The following is a 22,517-nucleotide window of genomic DNA, read 5'->3' on the forward strand; positions in this document are numbered from 1 at the left end:
CTCTGCCCTAGAAGAATTTAGTGACAGCACGCAGTGACAGCCACCATGGGCCAGGCTCTGTGCTGCGGGTGGTTAAGTGGTTAGGGAGAGTCCAGTGACTCAAACTTGTCCCCTTTGCCACACAGAGCCAGTACAGGACGCCTCCCATGCTCACTTTGAAACTCTCCGACTCGCTGAAAAAAGGTTTCTTGAGAAACGTTAAAAGCGGATCCAGTTCTGTGTCAGGCCGTAGGAAAAGGCTTCTAAAATGAAGATAAAACGCGAAAGTTACTCGGTAATGATTTTAAAAGAGATTTGCAAATTGAAATCTCTCACTCTCTCTGCACCTATGAGATTAGCAAATATTAAAAAAAAAAAGTCAACCAAAGAGTGCTGCTCAGGAGATAAAAAACCCAGCTGTCTTATGCATTACGAAGTGACAGTCCAGCAAATCTGTACAATCTTCTCATAAAGGAATTTGCTGGTGCACTTAATAGTCACCGACCTAGGAATCTTATTTCCAAGAACTTTTCCTAATGAAATTATGCAAAGAGTAGGAAAAATCATAAGAGCCATTAAACATTATTGAAAATAATAGTCGAAATGGAAGCACACTCAATGCCCCAAATAAGGAAGTAGATAAGTAAAAATATATTAATTCATCTTTTCAACAAATATATGTTAATTGCCTCTGTTTCTAGGCATGGTGCTACATATCAGCTCAACAGAATATTCTGTAGTCATTAAAATAATCAAAAAGAAAAAAATAATAAAGGAAATGAAATTTATAAAAATATATCTTTGCCATGATGATAATAAGGTAAAAATTAAATATTTTAATTCACAGCATTTGAATGGGAACATGGACAGATCCAAATGGCTGATTTATTAGGATGTGAATTCTGGATGATTTTTCTTCTTCGCTGCTTGTTAGTCGTTTTTACGTTATTTGCAGTAAATTAAAAAATCTAATCAAAAATGTAAAAATCCCCTCTTCCAGCCCATTGAGAGGACGGCTGGACTTTTGGAGCCCACAGTCCCTTCAGGATGTCCCACACTTGACAGGGAAACGGTCAGGTCTCACTTGATCTTGGCCGCAAAGGCTCAGCCCCGAGGGCCCAAGGCGCCTTTCTCAGTTAGTCTTTGCCAGCTTGTCTGCCCTGTTCTGCTTTATTTTATTTTTGTTCTCTCCAGTATGATTTAAAGCCCCGAAGAGAACATGCTGGAGAGTTATTTCACACGAGGTCCGTTCATTCTCTTCCTGTAAAAACAGGGAGAACGAGAGCTATTCATACTCCGGATCCCTCCAGGAATTCTTCAGAAGGAGTGAGGCTCAGCCTGTAACTGATAAGCACATTCCAGTAGATCTGGGTGGAAGGGATGAAGAAGCAGTTGCGATTTGCAAGGGCAGAAACCTGGAGGGTAACAAAGCAGGGAAAAAAAGAAAAGTACTGGGCTTCCCTGGTGGCGCAGTGGTTGAGAATCTGCCTGGTAATGCAGGGGACAGGGGTTCGAGCCCTGGTCTGGGAAGATCCCACATGCTGCGGAGCAACTAGGCCCATGAGCCACAACTACTGAGCCTGCGCGTCTGGAGCCTGTGCTCCACAGCAAGAGAGGCCGCGATAGTGAGAGGCCCGTGCACCACAAAGAAGAGTGGCCCCTGCTTGCCTCAACTAGAGAAAGCCCTCGCACAGAAACGAAGACCCAACACAGCCAAAAATAAATAAATAAATAAAATAATAATTAAAGGTGCTAATAATTTTTAAAAAAAGTACTACATTTTCAGCTGAAATTGCCCAGGTGAGCTAGCTGAACTAAACGCTAGTCACATTCATAACTGGACAAGGTCAACGATCCCCAAAGAGGCACCCCAGCTTGCTCCATTTGGGGGCTCACGTTGACAGATACTGGTTCCATCCAGGGAAGTGTTTTTATTTTGAAGGTTCTGGAAGCAGGCCGTTTGTAATCAGTTTATTCTCTCTGAATTAGCTACCAGTGACTGAATCAGCCTTTAAAATTCTCTGCTATAGCCAATCAAGTACAACTTCGGTGCCCTGAGGGGTAAGAATTTCCATTCCCTGGCAATTTGCCCCAAGTGCCCTCTGCCTATTAAAAAAAAAAGGAAAAGAAAAAGAAAGAAAGAAAGAAAGAAAGAAAGAAAGGAAGGAAGGAAGGAAGGAAGGAAGGAAGGAAGGAAGGAAGAAAGAAAAGAAATTTACTTTTTAGGTTTATTTGTCTTTGACCCTTGAGATGAACTTTTTGAAGGTGATGTCAGAGGACTTGATTTTTTTTCTCTATTCTAAACAACCACTGCATATTCTTAGGGTCAATGTCCTGTAAAAGCCTGCGTACTTAGTGGAGTAGGATCTCCTATTCGAATGGTAATTATCTATTTAGATTCTAAAAGCATCTGGGTTCGTAATATTTATCTATTCGTACAAGCTGATTCTAATGAGGAAGGCTGATGTAAGATTTAACAGTGAGTTAATTCATGATGGAGAATTATCTCTGACTTGTTTTGCCCATGAACCATACCACAGCACATTAGGAGTTTGGGATTAAGATATACATACTACAATATATATAATAGATAATCAGCCAGGGCCTACTGTATAGCACAGGAAACTCTACTCAATATTCTGTAATAACCTATATGGGAAAAGAATCTGAAAAAGATGGATATATGTATATGTATAACTTTGCTGTACATCTGAAACTAACGCAACATTGTAAATCAACTATACTCCAACATAAAATAAAAATTAAACTAAAAAGAAAATAGTACACCCAGCCCTTGCCTGTTTCCTTTTCTGATAGAATTTTTTTATTGTGGTAATACATACATAACATAAAATTTACCACCTTAAGTGTACAATTCAGTGGTATTAAGTACGTCACAGTGCTGTGTAACCATCACCACTATCTAAGAACTTCTTAATCATCCCAAACAGAAATTCTGTACCAATGAAGCAATAACTCCTTCCTCCCTCCAATCCCTGGTATCCTCTATTCTACTTTCTGTCTCTATGAATTTGCCTTCTCTAGGTACCTCATATAAGTGGAACTGAAGCCGAGCAGGACCCTGTGGGGCTCCTGGGCATGGAAGCCTTTCTGTTTCCTGTTTCTTGACTCCAGCCTCCAAGATCTTCCCTGAGTTCCAAAGGGCAGATTTCAACAGCTGCTAATCCAGGAAAGGAGGGGATGAAAAGACAAGGGAGGGGCAGCCAAGAAACAACAGTGCAGCCTTGGGGCAGGGTCTTGGTTCCACCTCAAAGGATACACATAACAATGTCTTTAAGGGCTTTAAGATGTCAGCATTCTTCATACCATAGAAAGACCACCTGAGGCTACATTAAAGGAACCAGAGAAGCTCATCAAGAAGATTACCGAGACCAGATTAGAGGAGTGCAGGCCCTGCACACACCCTAATCTTATCAGCAACTCCACCCTTGAACTTTTGCTATAAAACTCCTCATCAGATCCTCCCGGCTTGGGACACATAGTTTTTCAGGGCAGGAACCCGCTGTGTCCCCCTTTGCCTAGCAAAGCAATAAAAGCTTTCTTTTCTACTTCACCCAAAGCTGTCTCCAGGCTTCGACACTGGTGCAAAAACGCCAAGCTTTCGGCATCAGAACCATACAGGGTTTGTCCTTTTGTGTCTGTGTTCTATCACTTACAATGTTTTCAAGGTTCATGTATATTGTAGCATGTATCAGAATCCCATTCCTTTTTGTGTTTGAATAATATCCCATTGTATGTCTATTCCACATATTTTTTTTTTTTTTTTGGCTGTGTTGGGTCTTCGTTTCTGTGCGAGGGCTTTCTCTAGTTGCGGCAAGTGAGGGCCACTCTTCATCGCGGTGCGCGGGCCTCTCACTATCGTGGCCTCTCTTGTTGCGGAGCACAGGCTCCAGACGCACAGGCTCAGTAGTTGTGGCTCACGGGCCCAGTTGCTCCGCGGCATGTGGGATCTTCCCAGACCAGGGCTCGAACCCGTGTCCCCTGCATTGGCAGGCAGATTCTCAACCACTGCGCCACCAGGGAAGCCCCTATTCCACATTTTTGTTACCCATTCATGGACTCTTGGGTTGTTTCCACTTTTTGGCAATTGTGAACAATGCTGCTGTGAATATCAGTTTATAGGTGTTGGTTCAAGTCTCTGTTTTCAGTTCTCTTGGGCATATACCAGGGAGTGCAATTTCAGGGTCATATGGTGATTCTATGTTTAAGTTTCTGAGGAGCCACCAAGCTGTTCTGTACAGCAGCTTCCCCATTTTACTTTCCCATATGGTAGAATTGTTTTTATTCTCAAATAGTTGGTGTAAGATTTCATCTCTCTCCCCTCTTTATGTTGGATTTGGCCACTTGCCCCTGGGAGTGGATATGGAAGAAGCTGTAGAACTGCCCTGTGACTCCTCAGCCTTCGTTCTTTTCCCTCTGCCTCAAGAACAGTGCATCCCAAACAGGGGCTGCTCCTTCAGGACTCAGAACAGCAACAGGGCTGCTGCAGACTCACAGCCATCACGCAACGTACATGAGAATGAACTCGTGGCTGCGAGGACGGAAACGCTGGCCCCACTTGTTACTGCAGCAAAGCAGCCTGATACACCCTTCATTCCTCCTTTCACTCTTGCACTTTTCTATGTTTTTATTTCCTTTCTTTGCCAGATACCTCTACACATGCTGCTTCCTTTATCTGGAATTAGCTCTCCTCCAAACTCTGTGATTGTTTGTTTGATTGATTATTGGGGTGAACCGTAGGAAACTGTCATTTCAGCAGATCAAAAATGGCCCCATTTCAGCAGTTACATATGGTTTAACAACAAAAAACAACACTAGCAGCAGCCAGGCATGGATTCCACTGGCTCATTAGCGTATCTCGTTCAGCCTGGGATAATCCGTGTGCCCACTTCAAAGATGGGGAAACATGAGCTTCAGGCTCGTCAAGTCACCCAGCTCACGAGTGCTGGGTCTAGATTCCAAATCAGGCTTTAATATGACCCTCTATTGTTCAACAAGTTTCTCCCCAATGCCCCGCACCCCACCCCAAGGTGCTGCTGGAGATTCCCTGTGACCGTATCTATTTCAGCCCCTTTACTTGGGATTTGCCTTCACTACTGCTCACAATTACATACCTGGAACTTTATTAGGCACGTGGTACTTATCATTATCATCCCCATTTTACAGATCAAGGAACAGAGGCTCAGCTCACTACTGCGCTTACGGCATTGCACAGACGTTGCATAAATGACCCAAATAAGCAGGGGCAGTTCTAGCAAGAACTGAGGAGACCAAGTTACTGGCTTTGGAAGACAGTGGTTTGTCTTGTGTATGGATTAGTTTCTGATCTCTATAAGGTATGACACAAATCTACTTAGCCTCCCAATCTAAATTATTATGCTCAAGGTTTCCTCTCTCCTCCCATAGAACCTGCTCTCCACATCCATCATCAACTGGTGCCATTAAGGACATCATGCCTCCGTGATCAAAGGCACAAGTCCTTGACTCAAGAATTTCAAGTATGACAGCAGACACGCAGTGGTGCATATGCTAGAGAATATTTGTCATGAAACCAAGTTTTTTGACTATAGCTGGTCAATGCTTTCTGGAAGCCAATTCTCCGGGTTTCAAGTGAAGTAAAACTTGTTAATCTGCAATCACAAGCATAGCTCTTGCTGTCCAAATGAGTGAGTTTGCGGCCAGAGGGCCTTCCATATATTTAGTAATACAATATCCCAGCTGGCTTTTAGCCACTTATTTTTTTTTTTCCAATCCTTTTCCACCTGCTTATCTTCAGAAGAAGCTGAAGTTTCCCCAGTGGTTCTGGAATCTAGGTCATTCAGAGCGTGCTTACCAAGTGCTGAGCCCAGTCTAGCTACGGGGCCTTAGATACTCCTAAATTCAAATTCTACCTGGTTAACACACAGTGCGTGCTTATATTATATGACTTATACAAATCTATAGAGGAGGAGATTTTAGTTACTAGAAACTAAAGATTTCACTTAAGAACATGCATTCCAACCTCAAAAATTGAAACAGTCACAACGTGTGTTTTTGCTCAGGAATGTTGAGGTTGAAATAAAATGAATCTTCAGTCATCATTTTAAAAACAGACATGTTTTCAGAGATTTAAGTAGATATTTTATTCAAAATTATGTCGTATTGCTGATCTTGTGGAGAAACATTTAAAACAGAAACAAATAGAGCACCGAAAAGAAAAAAGGAAACCCACACTTCATTGATTTGAATGTTTTGAATTACAGGCTAAAATCACCAACCTGACCCCCAACCAGAATGATTAAGTAGATCCAGATGTCACAGATACGACGCCAAATGTTTAAATCACATCTTAAACCCAATCATTATTTCATCCTGCAAAGGTATGGAGTGATGCATCGGATGGTCTAATGTATCAAGGAGAGAGAGAGGGGGAGATGCTAGCTTTACATAGGAAGACAGTGAAACAAAAGCCCACGAGCTATCTGAATTTTTGTTGACTCTCCCCAAAAGCTTCATGTTTTCAGCTCGTGGTGACCGATTTTCTCAGTCCCTACCCTTTTCCCAGCATAAAGTTTTCAGATGACAGTCTACAATGATTAGGTGGCAAAAGAATAATTCTTTCAAAAAGAATATACCACTGACATTAAGTTTGTGTTAATACAATCTCTAATGTGATTCCAAACTCATACCCTAGCAAGATCCTCTTTAAAACAGGTGAGTCTCCCTGCCTCTGTCATTTGGATTGTTCTCCAATATGAGTGCCATCTGTCTGCAACATTTGTTATCCCACTGATTGCCAAAGTTGATTTGCATGATCTGGCTGGTTTCTTTCTTTCTTGGATATTTCTGACTACCTATCCCTCCTCTCACCCAAAGAGATGTAGGTATACGTGCCCAAAAGTTGTGGAAATCAGATTTCCCAAGCCTAAAATTAGAATACTTATAGTTTGACAAGAACGACTGTACTTAAGCATATGGGGCATAATATTTAAACTGTCTGAAGTCTCTAGAATGGGTGGTCCCTAACCTAAAGAAGACAAGCAAACATTAAATGCTAATGTCTTCCTCCCATTTTTAGGTCCAGACTATTCTAACTTCAAGCCGTTGCTACATTTGAACGAGAGACTGAGAATTTAAAAGGCATTCTTAATCTGTGAGAGTTTTAAAATTGTTGCGTTTACTTCCTGAGTCAAATTGTTGCAGCATTTATATTTTGAGAAATCTGTGGCTATAAGCACACAGATTTAACCTTCTTGGTTGGAGTCACAATCTTATGGTCACTGAAACCTCGGAGAATCCCTGGACCTTGGGCACTGAAGGGGTCAACATCAGAATGGAGAATGGGACGCGAAGTGGCAACATTTGTCTCCTGGTTTGGGGGTGTCTGACCTCTCTCTGAAATGGAATGGGATGCTATTGCTGGCCCCCTTTTCAGTGAGAGCCTGCCTCTTTGCGCATCTCCTTTGCTACTGATGGAGCAGGGAGGCCACAGGAAGTAGGGGAAGGGTGGACAGCTCCTTATCCTGCAGGCAGCACTCCTCTGGCTGGACCCATGGGCATGTGATCCCACAGCCAAGTCTCCTGGGAAACTGTGCCCCACTCCATCTCAAAAAATTCAGGGACGGGGTGGAGGACAATGCCATACCATGATAGAGGCTAACCCCATGCTAAATGAGCAGGACAAAAACAATTTGTCAAGGTTAGGGAGTCCACATAAGGGTGGCTCCAGAGACACAGAAGACCCAGTTAGTTTTGCTTCAATGATGGAGCAATGAGTGTCCCACGCACTACCCATCAACGTGATAGCTAGGCGACGTTTCTGGAAGAAATATATTTCTAGGAAAGTAGACTGCAAAAGTGTTTCTAGAAGAGTTTGCTTTAGCATGCATTATCTTTTTTATAACTTTGGTAACTTTTAAGTATACAAACAATCATACCTTTATGTTCATCTTATTAACCAGCATTATTAAAGCAGGAGTTGCATGAAATTGAATGAGAATTTGGCTTCTGAGTAAAAAAGTCACATGAGAGTGGTATATTTACAAGTTTTCCCCTGAATATTTGAAATCTCTTCTGCTCTCCTTTTCTCCACCTGCAGGTATACACACCATGATTCAAGGATAAGGCATCTGAACTTGAGATGTACAGAAAATAAAAGTGATCCCTCACTGTCCCCTCCAAAGGAAGGGGCAATCATCACCTCCATTACACAACTGCTCTTCCCAGAGTTGACCACCTGACTGCACAGTTAGCTATAAACCTCCCACCTATTGGGACATGGGAAAACAAAATAGCGGGAAGACCAAGGCTGTTATTTTGCTCCTTCCTCTGTGGGAAGAGGAAGAATAGCCTCAGAGCTTTCCCACACCCAGGAAGATGAATACTTCCCTGGATCTTCTGAAACAAAGACCTCAGTTTAGAACAACCACGCCTGCGTGTCTTAGGCTTATAAACCAATATTTGAATCCACATTATTGGTGATCGGCAAATCCAAACCTAAACACATTTTCTGTCATCATGTGTGAACTTTAAGCTATAGCCAAAATGAGGAACGTCTTTTGCTTCACTGGGAGCAGAAACGTTCTGAAGTTGTTTTAGAAATATACATATATATCTTAGCTAGCATCCAACATCATCGTCAAATAGAAAATGCATTTGTGACTTCAAGCAGATGGAGATACCCCCAGCCCACCCACCTACTGATGTCGCTTCATTGGAAGACATGCAATGTGGTAGGAGTTCCAAATTGCCACCATCAGTTGAAAGGGTCCCAAAGCTGAGAACACAAGTGCAGAGTGAAATATATTTGCAAGCTATTGTCTGTTCGGTGTGTCCAATTAGGGGAAATGGAAAATAAGAGTTCAGCCCTTGATTTCTCTTCCTCTTCCATCTGTCTGCCTTTTTACCAGTTGATGGGACACGTCACCACGGCATCTAGGATCTTGGCACCATGGAGCAGGTGAGTCTGCTTACAAGGACGGAGAAAGCCAGACTGTCCTCAGCTTCCTCTCTGATCTGATGAGGAAAAATGGTTCTATTGTCTGTGACCCTAACAAACAGTGCAGAAATAATATCCAGGTAGACAAGAAATGAGCAATCAGCGCTTCCAGCCAGGCTAAATCATCTAAGACCAGGCATCAGACACACAGGGTCCCCACGACATTCGTGCATCTTTCTGCCATCACAAGTTCAAACCTGTGCTTCCCTTTTTCTTTAAACTTTTTATTTTGAGATAATTGTAGATTCACATGCAGTTGTAAGAAATAATACAGAAAGATCCCTGTAACACTTACCCAGTCTTCACCAGTTAGGTAACATCTGGCAAGGGTACTGACATTGATGTAATCCAGCAACATGCATTATGCTTTGAAAATCAGTGTAACCCTTTGAAAAAGGAGAGAATCCATAAAAATGTCTCAGGTTGGACAAATAATCTTTAGATGATGTTTTGTATATTTATGAACAGACTTCTTCGTTTGGTTAGGGAGGCATGGTAGGCACTGTTAACTCTCTGAACTGCCAGTTCTTTGATCGGATCAAAGTTCTCTCTCACTGACAGCGCTTTCCGTGAAGGAGCAATTTCTTTGCACCTTGTTTCATTTTAGGATTTCCTAAAATTAAGGTAATAGAGTGTCCAGAGTGGTATGAACCAACCCCCAAGATGCAGAACAGAAATATGAAGCTTCTAAAGTTGAAAATTTGAGAAAAGAGCAAAGCAGCTGTCATGGAGTGGCAGAGATAGAAGACCAGAAAGGACAGGATGGAGAGAAGAGGGCTGATGTGCACGCATGTGCGAGGGTTCCTGGGGCCTGTTGCTGTGTTTCTCATCTGTCAGGTGTGTCTCCCCAGGGAAAATATCAAGAGCAGAGAAGAAATAAGGAAGATAAGTAATGGCAATGAGAACTCAGCAAAAAGAAAGGCAAACTGTAAATCAGGTATTTCTTTGATTTGAGTGGTTGCATTTGGGGAGAAAAGGCCCAGGAAGTGTTCTTTGGGAAATATCCATCTGTGTTTGCTGTGGAAAACAGCCGTGCTAGATGCATATAGCAGGGACTCAAGTATCAGCCAAGGAACCAACTTGGATAGCCTCATCTTCAACCGGAAGAGTGGGTGAGCAATGGTGACAATCTTGGCACAGTAGAGAAGGCTGAGCCATGTGGCAAACCAAAGTCCCGATTCATTTATAAATGTGAGAATTACGAACTTCTCAGCAAGCTGAGGGAATTCAATCAAGGAAAGGACAGCCAGGTTAACATAGAAGATGGCTAGCTGCAGACAAATCCTGGAAATCGCCAGGCAGGAAACAAGGAGATCCAATGGAATCATCTTTCTCTGCTTGATCAAGTGAGTGCCATTCACAACCACAACGATGCCATTTACTAAAACCCCAACGAGAAATTGTATCACTGCCAAACAAAGGTGGCTAGTGAGGTGAGACTCCAGCATTTTGAGAAGAAAAATCACCTACTGTAAAAAATGATATAGCTATAGATTTTTGGACAGTTTGGATTGTTCAAGTTTTCTATTTTTCTTCAACTAGATTAAAATGCGTTTGGAGGACATGACCCTTAACAATAAAGGCAATGAGGTAGCAATGTGGTGGACATTTGTTTGTATCACTGTTTTCTCAATTTAGTTCCAAGGCAGTAAAATAAGAAAGAGACTCTGGCAACAATTTGCTTCTTAATGATGGGGTTGGCATTTTCCAGGTCTACTTAGCTTTCAACTTCACCACAAGCGAATGGTGGAATCATCTTCAAGGCTGGGAGAAGGGCTCCTCCACTACATAAGCCGTGGAAGTTTCTTAATCCTTCATCTCTACCATGAATATTTAATTGTGCCTACAGGTGTGATTCTACTTAACATTTGTGAGTCTTTCTTTTTTTTTTTTTAACATCTTTATTGGAGTATAATTGCTTTAAAATGGTGTGTTAGTTTCTGCTGTATAACAAAGTGAGTCAGCTATACGTATACATGTATCCTTATATCCCCTCCCTCTTGCGTCTCCCTCCCACCCTCCCTATCCCACCCCTCTAGGTGGTCACAAAGCACCGAGCTGATCTCCCTGTGCTATGCGGCTGCTTCCCACTAGCTATCTATTTTACATTTGGTAGTGTATATATGTCCATGCCACTCTCTCACTTTGTCCCAGCTTACCCTTCCCCCCACTATGTCCTCAAGTCCATTCTTTACATCTGGGTCTTTATTCCTGTCCTGCCCCTAGGTTCATCAGAACCATTTTATTTTATTATTATTTTGATTCCATATACATGTGTTAGCATACGGTATTTGTTTTTCCCTTTCTGACTTACTTCACTCTGTATGACAGACACTAGGTCCATGCACCTCACTGCAAATAACTCAATTTCATTTATTTTTATGGTTGAGTAATATTCCACTGTATATATGTGCCACATCTTCTTTATCCTTTCATCTGTCAATGGACACTTAGGTTGCTTCCATGTCTTGGCTATTGTAAATAGAGCTGCAATGAACATTGTGGTACATGACTCTTTTTGAGTTATGGTTTTCTCAGGGTATATGCCCAGTAGTGGGATTGCTGGGTTGTATGGTAGTTCTACTTTTAGTTTTTTAAGGAACCTCCATACAGTTCTCCATAGTGGCTGTATCAATTTACATTCCCACCAACAGTGCAAGAGGGTTTCGTTTTCTCCACACCCTCTCCAGCATTTATTGTTTGTAGATTTTTTGATGATGGCCATTCTGACTGGTGTGAGGTGATACCTCATTGTAGTTTTGATTTACATTTCTCTAGTGATTAGTGATGTTGAGCATCCTTTCATGTGTTTGTTGGCAATCTGTATATCTTTGGAGAATTGTCTATTTCGGTCTTCTGCCCATTTTTGGATTGGGTTTTTTGCTTTTTTGATATTGAGCTGCATGAGCTGCTTGTATATTTTGGAGATTAATCCTTTGTCAGTTGCTTCATTTGCAAATATTTTCTTCCATTCTGAGGGTTGTCTTTTCATCTTGTTTATGATTTCCTTTGCTGTCAAATGCTTGCAAGTTTCATTAGGTCCCATTTGTTTATTTTTGTTTTTATTTCCATTTCTCTAGGAGGTGGGTCAAAAAGGATCTTGCTCTGATTTATGTCATAGAGTGTTCTGCCTATGTTTTCCTCTAAGAGTTTGATAATGTCTGGCCTTACATTTAGATCTTTAATCCATTTTGAGCATAGTTTTTTTGTGTGGTGTTAGGAAGTGTTCTAATTTCAATCTTTACATGTAGCTGCCCAGTTTTCCCAGCACCACTTATTGAAGAGGCTCTCTTTTCTCCATTGTATATTCTTTCCTCCTTTATCAAAGATAATGTGACCATATGTGCATGAGTTTATCTCTGGGATTCTATCCTGTTCCACTGATCTATATTTCTGTTTTTGTGCCAGTACCATACTGTCTTGATTACTATAGCTTTGTAGTATAGTCTGAAGTCCAGGAGCCTGATTCCTCCAGCTCTGTTTTTCTTTCTCAATATTGCTTTGGCTATTCAGGGTCTTCTGTGTTTCCATACAAATTGTGAAATTTTTTGTTCTAGTTCTGTGAAAAATGCCATTGGTAGTTTGATAGGGATTGCATCGAATCTGTAGATTGCTTTGGGTAGTATAGTCATTTTCACAATGTTGATTCTTCCAATCCAAAAACATGGTGTAACTTTCCATCTGTTTGTATCATCTTGAATTTCTTTCATCAGTGTCTTATAGGCCTTGTTTTTGTATCCATTCAGCTTGTCTGTCTTTTGGTTGGAGCATTTAATCCATTTACATTTAAGATAATTATCGATATGTATGTTCCTATTACCATTTTCTTAATTGTCTTGGGTTTGTTTTTGTAGGTCTTGTCCTTCACTTGTGTTCCCTGCCTAGAGAAGTTCCTTTAGCATTTGTTGTAAAGCTGGTTTGGTGGTGCTGAATTTTCTCTTAACTTTTGCTTGTCTGTCAAGGTTTTAATTTCTCCACCAAATCTGAATGAGATCCTTGCTGGGTAGAGTAATCTTGCGTGTAAGTTTTTCCCTTTCATCACTTTAAATATGTCCTGCCACGCATTTCTGGCTTGCAGAGTTCCTGCTGAAAGATCAGCTGTTAACCTTCTGGGGATACACTTGTATGTTATTTGTTGTTTTTCCCTTGCTGCTTTTAATATTTTTTCTTTGTATTTAGTTTCTGATAGTTTGATTAATATGTGTCTTGGTGTGTTTCTCCTTGGATTTATCCTGTATGGGACTCTCTGCACTTTCTGGACTTGATTATTTCCTTTCCCATATTAGGGAAGTTTTCAACTATAATCTCTTCAAATATTTTCTCACTCCCTTTCTTTTTCTCTTCTTCTGAGACCGCTGTAATTTGAATGTTGGTGTGTTTAATGTTGTCCCAGAGGTCTCTGAGATTGTCCTCAATTCTTTTCATTCTTTATTCTTTAGGCTGCTCTGTTGTAGTTATTTCCACTATTTTATCTTCCAGGTCACTTATCTGTTCTTCTGCCTCAGTTATTCTGCTATTGATTCCTTCTAGAGAATTTTTAATTTCATTTATTGTGTTGTTCATCACTGTTTGTTTGCTCTTTAGTTCTTCTAGGTCCTTGTTAAATGTTTCTTGTATTTTCTCCGTTCTGTTTCTGAGATTTTGGACCATCTTTATTATCATTACTCTGAATTCTTTTTCAGGTAGACTGCCTATTTCCCCTTCATTTGTTTGGTCTGGTGGGTTTTTACCTTGCTCCTTCATCTGCTGTGTATTTCTCTGTCTTCTCATTTTGCTTAACTTAGTGTGTTTGGGGACTCTTTTTCACAGGCTGCAGGTTCGTAGTTCCCATTGTTTTTGGTGTCTGCCCCCAGTGGGTAAGGTTGGTTCAGTGGGTTGTGTAGGCTTACTGGTGGAGGGACTAGTGCCCGTGTTCTGGTGGATGAGGCTGGATCTTGTCTTTCTGGTGGCCAGGGCCATGGCCGGTGGTGTGTTTTGGGGTATCTGTGACCTTATTATGATTTTAGGCAACCTCTCTGCTAATGGGTGGGGTTGTGTTCCTGTCTTGCTAGTAGTTTGGCATAGGGCGTCCAGCACTGGAGCTTGCTGGTCATTGACAGGAGCTGAGTCTTAGTGTTGAGACGGAGATCTCTGGGAGAGCTCTCACCGATTGATATTATGAGGGGCCGGGAGGTCTCTGGTGGACAAATGTCCTGAACTCGGCTCTCCCGCCTCAGAGGCTCAGGTCTGACACCCGACCAGAGCACCAAGACCCTGTCAGCCACACAGCTCAGAAGAAAAAGGAGCAAAAGATAAAAAAAGAAAGAAAAAAAGAAAAGAAATTATTAAAATAAAAAATATTAAAAAATTATTAAAATAAAAACAAGTAATTAAAAAGAAGAAGAAGAAGAAGAGAGCAACCAAACTGAAAAACAAATCCACCAATGATAACAAGTGTTAAAAACTATACTGAAAAAAACAAACTAAAAAACCCCTAAAAAACAAATGGACAGGGGCTTCCCTGGTGGCGCAGTGGTTGAGAAACTGCCTGCCAATGCAGGGGACACGGGTTCGAGCCCTGGTCTGGGAAGATCCCATATGCCGCGGAACAACTAGGCCCGTGAGCCACAACTACTGAGCCTGCGTGTCTGGAGCCTGTGCTCCGCAACAAGAGAGGCCGCGATAGTGAGAGGCCCGCGCACTGCGATGAAGAGTGGCCTCCACCTGCCACAACTAGAGAAAGCCCTCACACAGAAACGAAGACCCAACACAGCCATAAATAAATAAAAAACAAAAAACAAAAAAAATTTAAAAAAACAACAAAGAAAACCCAAATGGACAGACAGAACCCTAGAACAAATGGCAAAAGCAAAGCTATACAGACAAAATCACACAAAGAAGCATACACATAGACACTCACAAAAAGAGAAAAAGGAAAAAATATATATATATAAAAGGAAGAGAGCAACCAAATCAATAAACAAATCTACCAATGATAATAAAGTCTAAATACTAAACTAAGATAAACATAAAACCAGAAACAAATTAGATGTGGAAAGCAAACCCTAAGTCTACACTTGTTCCCAAAGTACACCACCTCAATTTGGGATGATTCATTGTCTATTCAGGTATTCCACAGATGCAGGGTACATCAAGTTGATTTTGGAGATTTAATCAAATCTGCTCCTGAGGCTTCTGGGAGAGATTTCCCTTTCTCTTCTTTGTTTGCACAGCTCCTGGGGTTCAGCTTTGGATTTGTCCCCGCCTCTGCATGTAGGTCGCCTGAGGGCATCTGTTCTTCGCGCAGACAGGACGGGACTAAAGCAGCAGCTGATTCGGGGGCTCTGGCTCACTCAGGCCGGGGGGAGGGAGGGATATGGTATGTGGGGCAAGCCCGCGGTGGCAGAGGCCAGCGTGACTTTGCACCAGCCTGAGGCGTGCCGTGTGTTCTTCCGGGGTATTTGTCCCTGGATCACAGGACCCTGGCAGTGGTGGGCTGCACAGGCTCCCGGGAGGGGAGGTGTGGATAGTGACCTGTGCTTGCACACAGGCTTCTTGGAGGCGGCAGCAGCAGCCTTAGCATCTCATGCCCGTCTCTGGGGTTCGCGCTTATAGCCGCGGCTCGCACCCATCTCTGGAGCTCGTTTAGGCGGTGCTCTGAATCCCCTCTCCTCGAGCACCCCGAAACAATGGTCTCTTGCCTCTTAGGCAGTTCCAGACATTTTCCCGGACTCCCTCCCAGCTAGATGTGGTGCACTAGCCCCTTCAGGCTGTGTTCACACCGCCAACCCCAGTCCTCTCCCTGGGATCCAACCTCCGAAGCCCGAGCCTCAGCTCCCAGCCCCGCCCGCCCTGCCGGGTGAGCAGACAAGTCTCTCGGGCTGGTGAGTGCTGGTCGGCACCGCTCCTCTGTGAGGGAATCTCTCCGCTTTGCCCTCTGCACGCCTGTGGCTGTGCTCTCCTCCATGGCTCCGAAGCTTCCCCCCTCCGCCACCCACAGTCTCCGCCCACGAAGGGGCTTCCTAGTGTGTGGAAACCTTTCCTCCTTCCCAGCTCCCTCCCATTGGTGCAGGTCCCATCCCTATTCTTTTGTCTCTGTTTTTTCTTTTTTCTTTTGCCCTACCCAGGTACGTGGGGAGTTTCTTGCCTTTTGGGAGGTCTGAGGTCTTCTGCCAGCATTCAGTAGGTGTGCTGTAGGAGTTGTTCCACGTGTAGATGTATTTCTGATGTATTTGTGGGGCTGAAGGTGATCTCCACGTCTTACCCCTCCGCCATCTTGAAGGTCCTGCCTGTGAGGCATTCTTTACAGAAAACTCTTTTTTGAAACCATCACTTGTGCTATAATGATGTAGTACAATCGGCAACACAAGCCTCCTAACTAGTAGTTCTCCAATACGCAATTGTTGAGCAATTTAGGACCACCTAAAATTTAGAAGAGATATATATTAAAACATATGTGATAAAACACAAAGCATGACATACTATAATGGCAAAGTAATTAAGCTTACAGGTCTGTGTACACAGTAGGTCAAAAGCTTAAAGGAAGGTAATATAAGAGCCATTCAGCACCATTCCCATCAGTAGCCAACCATCTGCAGGATAATACAGGGCTTGAAACCTTTTCCCTACTAGTTTTTCAAAACTATGACAATTTTATGACATGAGCTGGTTGTTCCAGGAAAAATGTAATGATAAAAAAGTACATGATTCAATTTGTTGTTATAACTATCTTACGGACTGTTTTTGGAAAAATTACATGAGCGTTTATTAAAATGTATTCTGTGTGAGGTGTTATGCTAAACCAGGTTTTCTCCATCTTGACACTGTTGACATTTGGGGCTGGATATTTAAGGGGTGTTGGTGGATGCTGTCCTGTGCAATATAGCATGTCTCCCAGCCTCTAAGCATTAGATGCCAGCAGTACACCACTTGCCCCAGGTGTGACAACCAAAAGTGATTCCAGACTTTGCCGAATGTTCCCTGAGTGGCAAAATCACCCCCCATTGAACACCACTGTCTTAACATGTGGGGACAAAGGTGGATACAACAGTTTCTTTCCTCAAAGCATTCAGAAACTAAAGGCAGATAAAAGCAAGTCACCTTGTACAGTGTGGCATAAAACTAAATTCAGTATTTGTAGAATTCACCAACAGAGCACAAAGTGGGGAGAGATTTATTAAACCTTTGTGGAATAGAAGCTTTTCCAACCTAGCAGTTGATCACAATGGACCCAGCAGAGCCCCAAATAGGGCATATGTCCCTATGGATACTTGTTACTTTGTCTGAAGGTGTCCTGAAGGTCTCTTAGGATGAATCTCACTTTTAGAAAACTGGAAGGGAAACCATATGAAACCATTCGAGGTGAGAGCAGGTGCCTAGGTTTCTTTGTGATTCTTCTCTGAATATGCAGTGTCTGTGCCACCTAGGACTCTACTCTGTTCTTTGTGTTACAACTTCAATGAGTTGTAGGGAACAGCCGTGAACATCTTCAAGGAGATGTCGAGGGAGGTGGTTCATGGGTGGGTCCTATCAAAAGTGATCCAGATTCAAGTCTGACGATCAGGATAAACCTTGTTCTTCTCCCTTGGATGGAAAGGGAAAAATACTAAAAACTTACCAATTTTACATTCTGCAGGCAGGAAAAGTGAAAAGGGCAGGGCATCCTCCTATGAAATGAGGAAGCCACGAGCTCTCAAAACAGCAGTGACTACAGCTTCTGTGATTTCTCCATCAAACCTCCATTGTTGTGCCTGTCACTTTGCCTGCAAATGCTGGGTCCTTGTCTGTACCCTGCAGACTCTGGGAGGGCACATCTGGGTTTTCTTCTCATCTCCAGAATTCCTTCTCCCTTTTGGTGTTTGGCAGATGGTACATTTTTAAGTAGAACAAAACTCAATTATATTAGGGTTTTCATAGCAAAGGAAAGAGAAAAAAATATTACAAAGTCACTTTAAAAGAGAGCTTTTGTTTTCTAATTCTCTGTTCCTAAAGACATCAGGTCACAGGACCAGCACTTGCCTCTTCCCTCTCTCCCCAGTCTTGCCATGACGTTTACATACTGAGCCCTTCAGCATGGTCTGCGCACTTCAGTTTCGCAAAAAAGTCATGGTAACACTAAAGGGGAAAAAAATGTAAAAAAAAATTCTGTTCTGAGTCTAGACCAGCAACATCGTTATTCAGCACCGACTCGAACCAGCGGAGGTAACGCACAGCACACCGAAGACTTAAAGGAAATAACCATGCCGGATTCTACGTATTCATGTGCTGTTTGTCTTTTGAATTCAAGCACCTGGAGTGGGTATTTGGTTCTCAAATATTCTATTATGACTTTTGTGAGAACTAGCTTGGGGAGTAGCAGTAATTCTTCATAGAGAACTGTATTTCACGTAGAACAGGTCTTCTGGCGCAGGAATCTCGAGGAGTAAAAAATAAAAATTCATGAGGCTTAAGCTACACTTTTTTTCCATTCAGTAATTTCCATCACCAGTCTCCTCAGCGAGCACACACAAAGGCTACTGAAGGCGCATCAACTCGCCTGAGACGCGCACTGGTTCCGTGGAAGGATGGGGGGATAAGAAACGTCTGTCCCCGGCGCGCAGCCTTCCTGCCGCTGTGGAACTGATGCCATTGGGCCCCGGAGGCTGCATTTCAGTGCTCGTGGGAAGACCTCCGAGGTCGCCTGGTGCAGCCTTCCCCTTAGAGTCCAGCACATCAATCAAGATAACCATGGTCGTTGGTTGTGCTCTTGTGCTAAGTGAGGGTGAGCTAAGTATTTTAATGAGCAACGCAGCAAACCAAACAGAGGAAAATGGTCCTGAATACAGAACCGCTTTGTGTCTTTGAAGCCATTTGTTTTAGTGAGAAGGACACATCAGAGAATTTCTGACTCTGAGATGAAAAACGTACAGAAGTCTGGCCTCACCTGTCAGTCATCAGCTCGGAATGGTGACAGTTTTACATGGACAAATGGCTCGGAACAGATGGAACAAATCCTGATGTGGAGGAATTCACATGATGATTACCCCATATTACCCTGATTAAATCTGCTCACTTGCACTCATCTGTAATGAGCAGTCATTAAAAGAGACAATACTAAATATTCTTGAGGTAACTGACAGGCGGAGAGGGTCGCTTATTTATATTCAAATCATTCAGCTCCTCCAAAGAAAGTGCTATTTTTTTTCACATGCGGTTAAATTGACATTGGCAAGCTTCTCACCAGGTAGAAGGCTATAATGATCATCCTTCTGCTTTCCAGCGAACACGGACATTTACTTTGGGATTAGTGTCATCATGAAAGTGAGCGATAGTTTTAATACCTTTCCCAAGTGGGTCTTCCCACTTCATTATCAAGGGAACAATTCCTGCTTTAAGGAACATGCATCTGTATTAACGTTATTGTATATTTAATAAGATTGTTCAAATAAGAAAGAAATAGACTCTGGGCAAACCAAGGCAGACATCCTTTCTGAACCTTCCCTGTAGAATAGCTCAGCCCTTAGAAAGCCTATATGGAATTTATTCCATCTAAAATTCACAACATTTTGGTTGAAAAGCTCCAGAGTCTTTCAGACTAAGAATTCTTTAAATCCATTCATTTGCTTCTCTCCACTTGAATTTGAGGTTGATCTTTAGGACTAAGATTTTTGTCTTTAATATTCAGGTCACTCCCAGATGCTTGTCCCTCCTCTGCTCTATTTATCCTGATAATATATTTCTGTGCTTTTCCTTACTCCCCTCAATGTCCTGAAATTTACTTGCATTACAGCAAGTAGAATAATGGAGCCATGTAATACATTGAATTCGTCTTACACATAAAGAACTCAAAGTGCTTTACAAGCAAGATTCCCTTGTTAGTTACAATGAGGAAAGGGATGCTGCACTTATATCACTTGAGTAACCACTGGTTCTCACGATTTTGTCTTCAGCTCTGAACTGAGCTGGGGAATTTCAAATCCTTCCTTGCTTCTTCCTTCCCTTCTCCCTTCCTCTCTCCCTCCTTCCCTCCTTATGTGTCAACACATATTTATTGGGTGTGTTATGACTAGGCATTATTCTAAGCATGGAACATGTAGCAATGAACAAGACAGACAAAGCCTCTGTCATCTTGGACATTACATCTTAGTTGAGAAGATGAGAATTGAGCAAATAAGGAAATAAATACTTCCAGGTAATGCAGAGAGAGGTGAACTTTTAGAGAGCATGGTCAGGGAAGGTAGGCTCCTCCAGAGAGGAAGTGATAACCGAAAAGAGAACTGAACGAGAAGCAATCATCTATAGATATCGAGGGAATGAGCATTCAAGTGGAGAGGGCAGGAGACAGCAATGCCCCCTTGAATCAAAAAAAGAGCTTGAAGTGCTCCAGAAAAACAAAGGCCCAAACTTTGCAGTGCCTGGAGAACATGAGCAAAAGGAAGAGCCCAAGGAAGGGAGAACAGAGGGGCAGGCAAGGCCAGATCATGTCAGGCTTTGGGCCACGGTAAGGACTAGGTTACATCCTCATGTGATGGGAAACCATTGCAAAGTTTGTGTGAGTGTATGTGTTTGGCAGGGGAGGGGGTGCATTTGTCATAATCAGATCTATGTTCTGAAACATTTACTCTGACTGCTGTAAGAAAAGAAAAGAGAAGAAAAAAGGAAAGTAAAGGAAAAGAAAAGAAAAGCATTTCCTCTGGAGAACAGACTTGGGAGTCAGGAAAGAACTAGAGTGGGAACAGAAAGACCAGTCTGAAGGCTGCTGCGGTACACTAGGCAAGGGATGCTGTTGCCCCAGATGAGATTGGTAGAAGAGGGTGGAAAGAAATATCTGGATTTGAAATCCCAGCAGGGATTTAAGATGGTTTTGATAGGGGGAGTAAGGGAAAGAGAGAAATCAAGAATACTTTGGGGTTGTTGGCATGCCCCACCGGTGAGCAATGGTGTCATTTTTCAAGAAGGGAAGATTGGGGGGAAGTTAAAATCAAGAGCTCTATTGTAGGCATTTTCAGTCTTACGTGCCTATTCCAGGAAAAACTGTTACTAAGCAGTGGGTGATAAATTTGGAGTTTTGGGGGAGTCACAAGGGCTAGAAATATGCACTTGGAATTTACTTGCATGTCCATGAGGCTGGACAAGATTATGTAGGGAAGAGGTTGCCAACTGGAGTGCCCAAGTTCTATAAATAAGAAATTATTTTGTGCACTCAAGTCACTCCAACTGTCCTGTCTGATGCCACCTCTCTGGGGAGGGAAGGGTAATGAGAGCAGAGTACGTGAGTTAATACTTGCAACCCTGAAATCAACCCTACCAGTTATGGGAGCCTAATCTCATTATATACGGCTTATTCTATTTGCTGTTTAACTTAGAAATACCACTCCTTTATTTACAGGGAGGATTGGTCCGGAGATTTTTCTGGTGCTATATTTGATCAATTTGATTATCCATGTTATGCTAGATTTATCAAAAAGTTGTTAAGCTTTTCTTATTTTCTATGCACCAGAACAATTTAAATTGCATGGGAATTATCTGTTTCTTGGGGAATGGAAAGAATTCGCAGTGAAAGAATCTGAAGCCAGAAGCTTTTGGGAAAGAGCAGAATCCTTACCATTTATTTAGCTCTTAAAATGCTAAACAATTGACAGACACAGTATCAATTTGCCTTTTTGAAGACTCTATGAAATCAACATTATCTCCACTTTACAGATGATTAAATTGAGGTGCACAGAGGATTGGAAATTGCCCAAAGACATGTAGTTAAAAAGTAATATTTCCAAGATGTGGACCCAAATCTGATATTAAATACTATTTGTGTCCTTAAACATTAAGCATCACTTCCTCCCACGTTAAAGCTCAGTGGAAGTGCCTTTGAGTGGTTTAGGGATAAAGGTTGGACAACAGCTATTTTTGGCCTTCCCTGCATTCGTTCCCTCCTCTTTACCCTGACTTCCTTTGGAGGAACCAACACCCCCGCACTCCATCCTTGTTATGTCTCTTATTTGGGGCTGTCCTCATCTCTGAATCCAGGAAGAAGCACATGACCAAGTGTTAACAGTTAACATAACCACACACCTGCCCAGGGGAGATCCATTCAAGGATGAGCATGAGGTCTAAATTCATCTAGTCAGAACGAATCCCAGAATTTTTGATATAGCAGACTGGGCAAAATGAGCCTCTCTGTCCGAGATAGGATGTTTGCCTGAAGCTGCTGGCAGCCATCTTGCCACCATGAGGAGGGACCTGAACCTGCCAAAGAATGGACTCTATGCAACGAACATCAGTGCCCAGAGAAGAGAGAGCAAGACCAGTGCTCAGAACTCATCAGCCTCCAGAGTCAGCCCTCGTATACTGTTGGCCTTGACATTTAAATGAACGTTTAAATTCCCAGTTTTTGCTGAAGAAAGCTTGAGGTGGGTTTTTCTCACACTGGATGTACTATAATATAATAGCTGTGGGCTATATAGAAAAGCAGAGATGTGCTTTTCATTTTTCACATTTAAGAATTAGAGCCAGAGAAGTGACTTTCCTATAGCCAGGCGTTTAGTGATATTCCTAGGGCCCAAACCTGTGAAGTTAAAGTTGAGTA

The 22,517-nt window shown here is 42.4% G+C and overlaps 1 protein-coding gene across 1 annotated transcript; it reads right to left on the reverse strand.

The window, feature by feature from the left end:
* Nucleotides 1-9,528: 9,528 nt before the first annotated feature.
* On the reverse strand, nucleotides 9,529-10,425 carry TAS2R1 (taste 2 receptor member 1). Its single transcript, XM_061187649.1, is given in 1 exon segment — nucleotides 9,529-10,425. A coding segment is annotated over 1 exon segment (897 nt).
* Nucleotides 10,426-22,517: the final 12,092 nt, after the last annotated feature.

This window comes from Eubalaena glacialis, chromosome 4 (genome assembly GCF_028564815.1).
Source record: "Eubalaena glacialis isolate mEubGla1 chromosome 4, mEubGla1.1.hap2.+ XY, whole genome shotgun sequence".
Classification (NCBI taxonomy): domain Eukaryota; kingdom Metazoa; phylum Chordata; class Mammalia; order Artiodactyla; family Balaenidae; genus Eubalaena; species Eubalaena glacialis.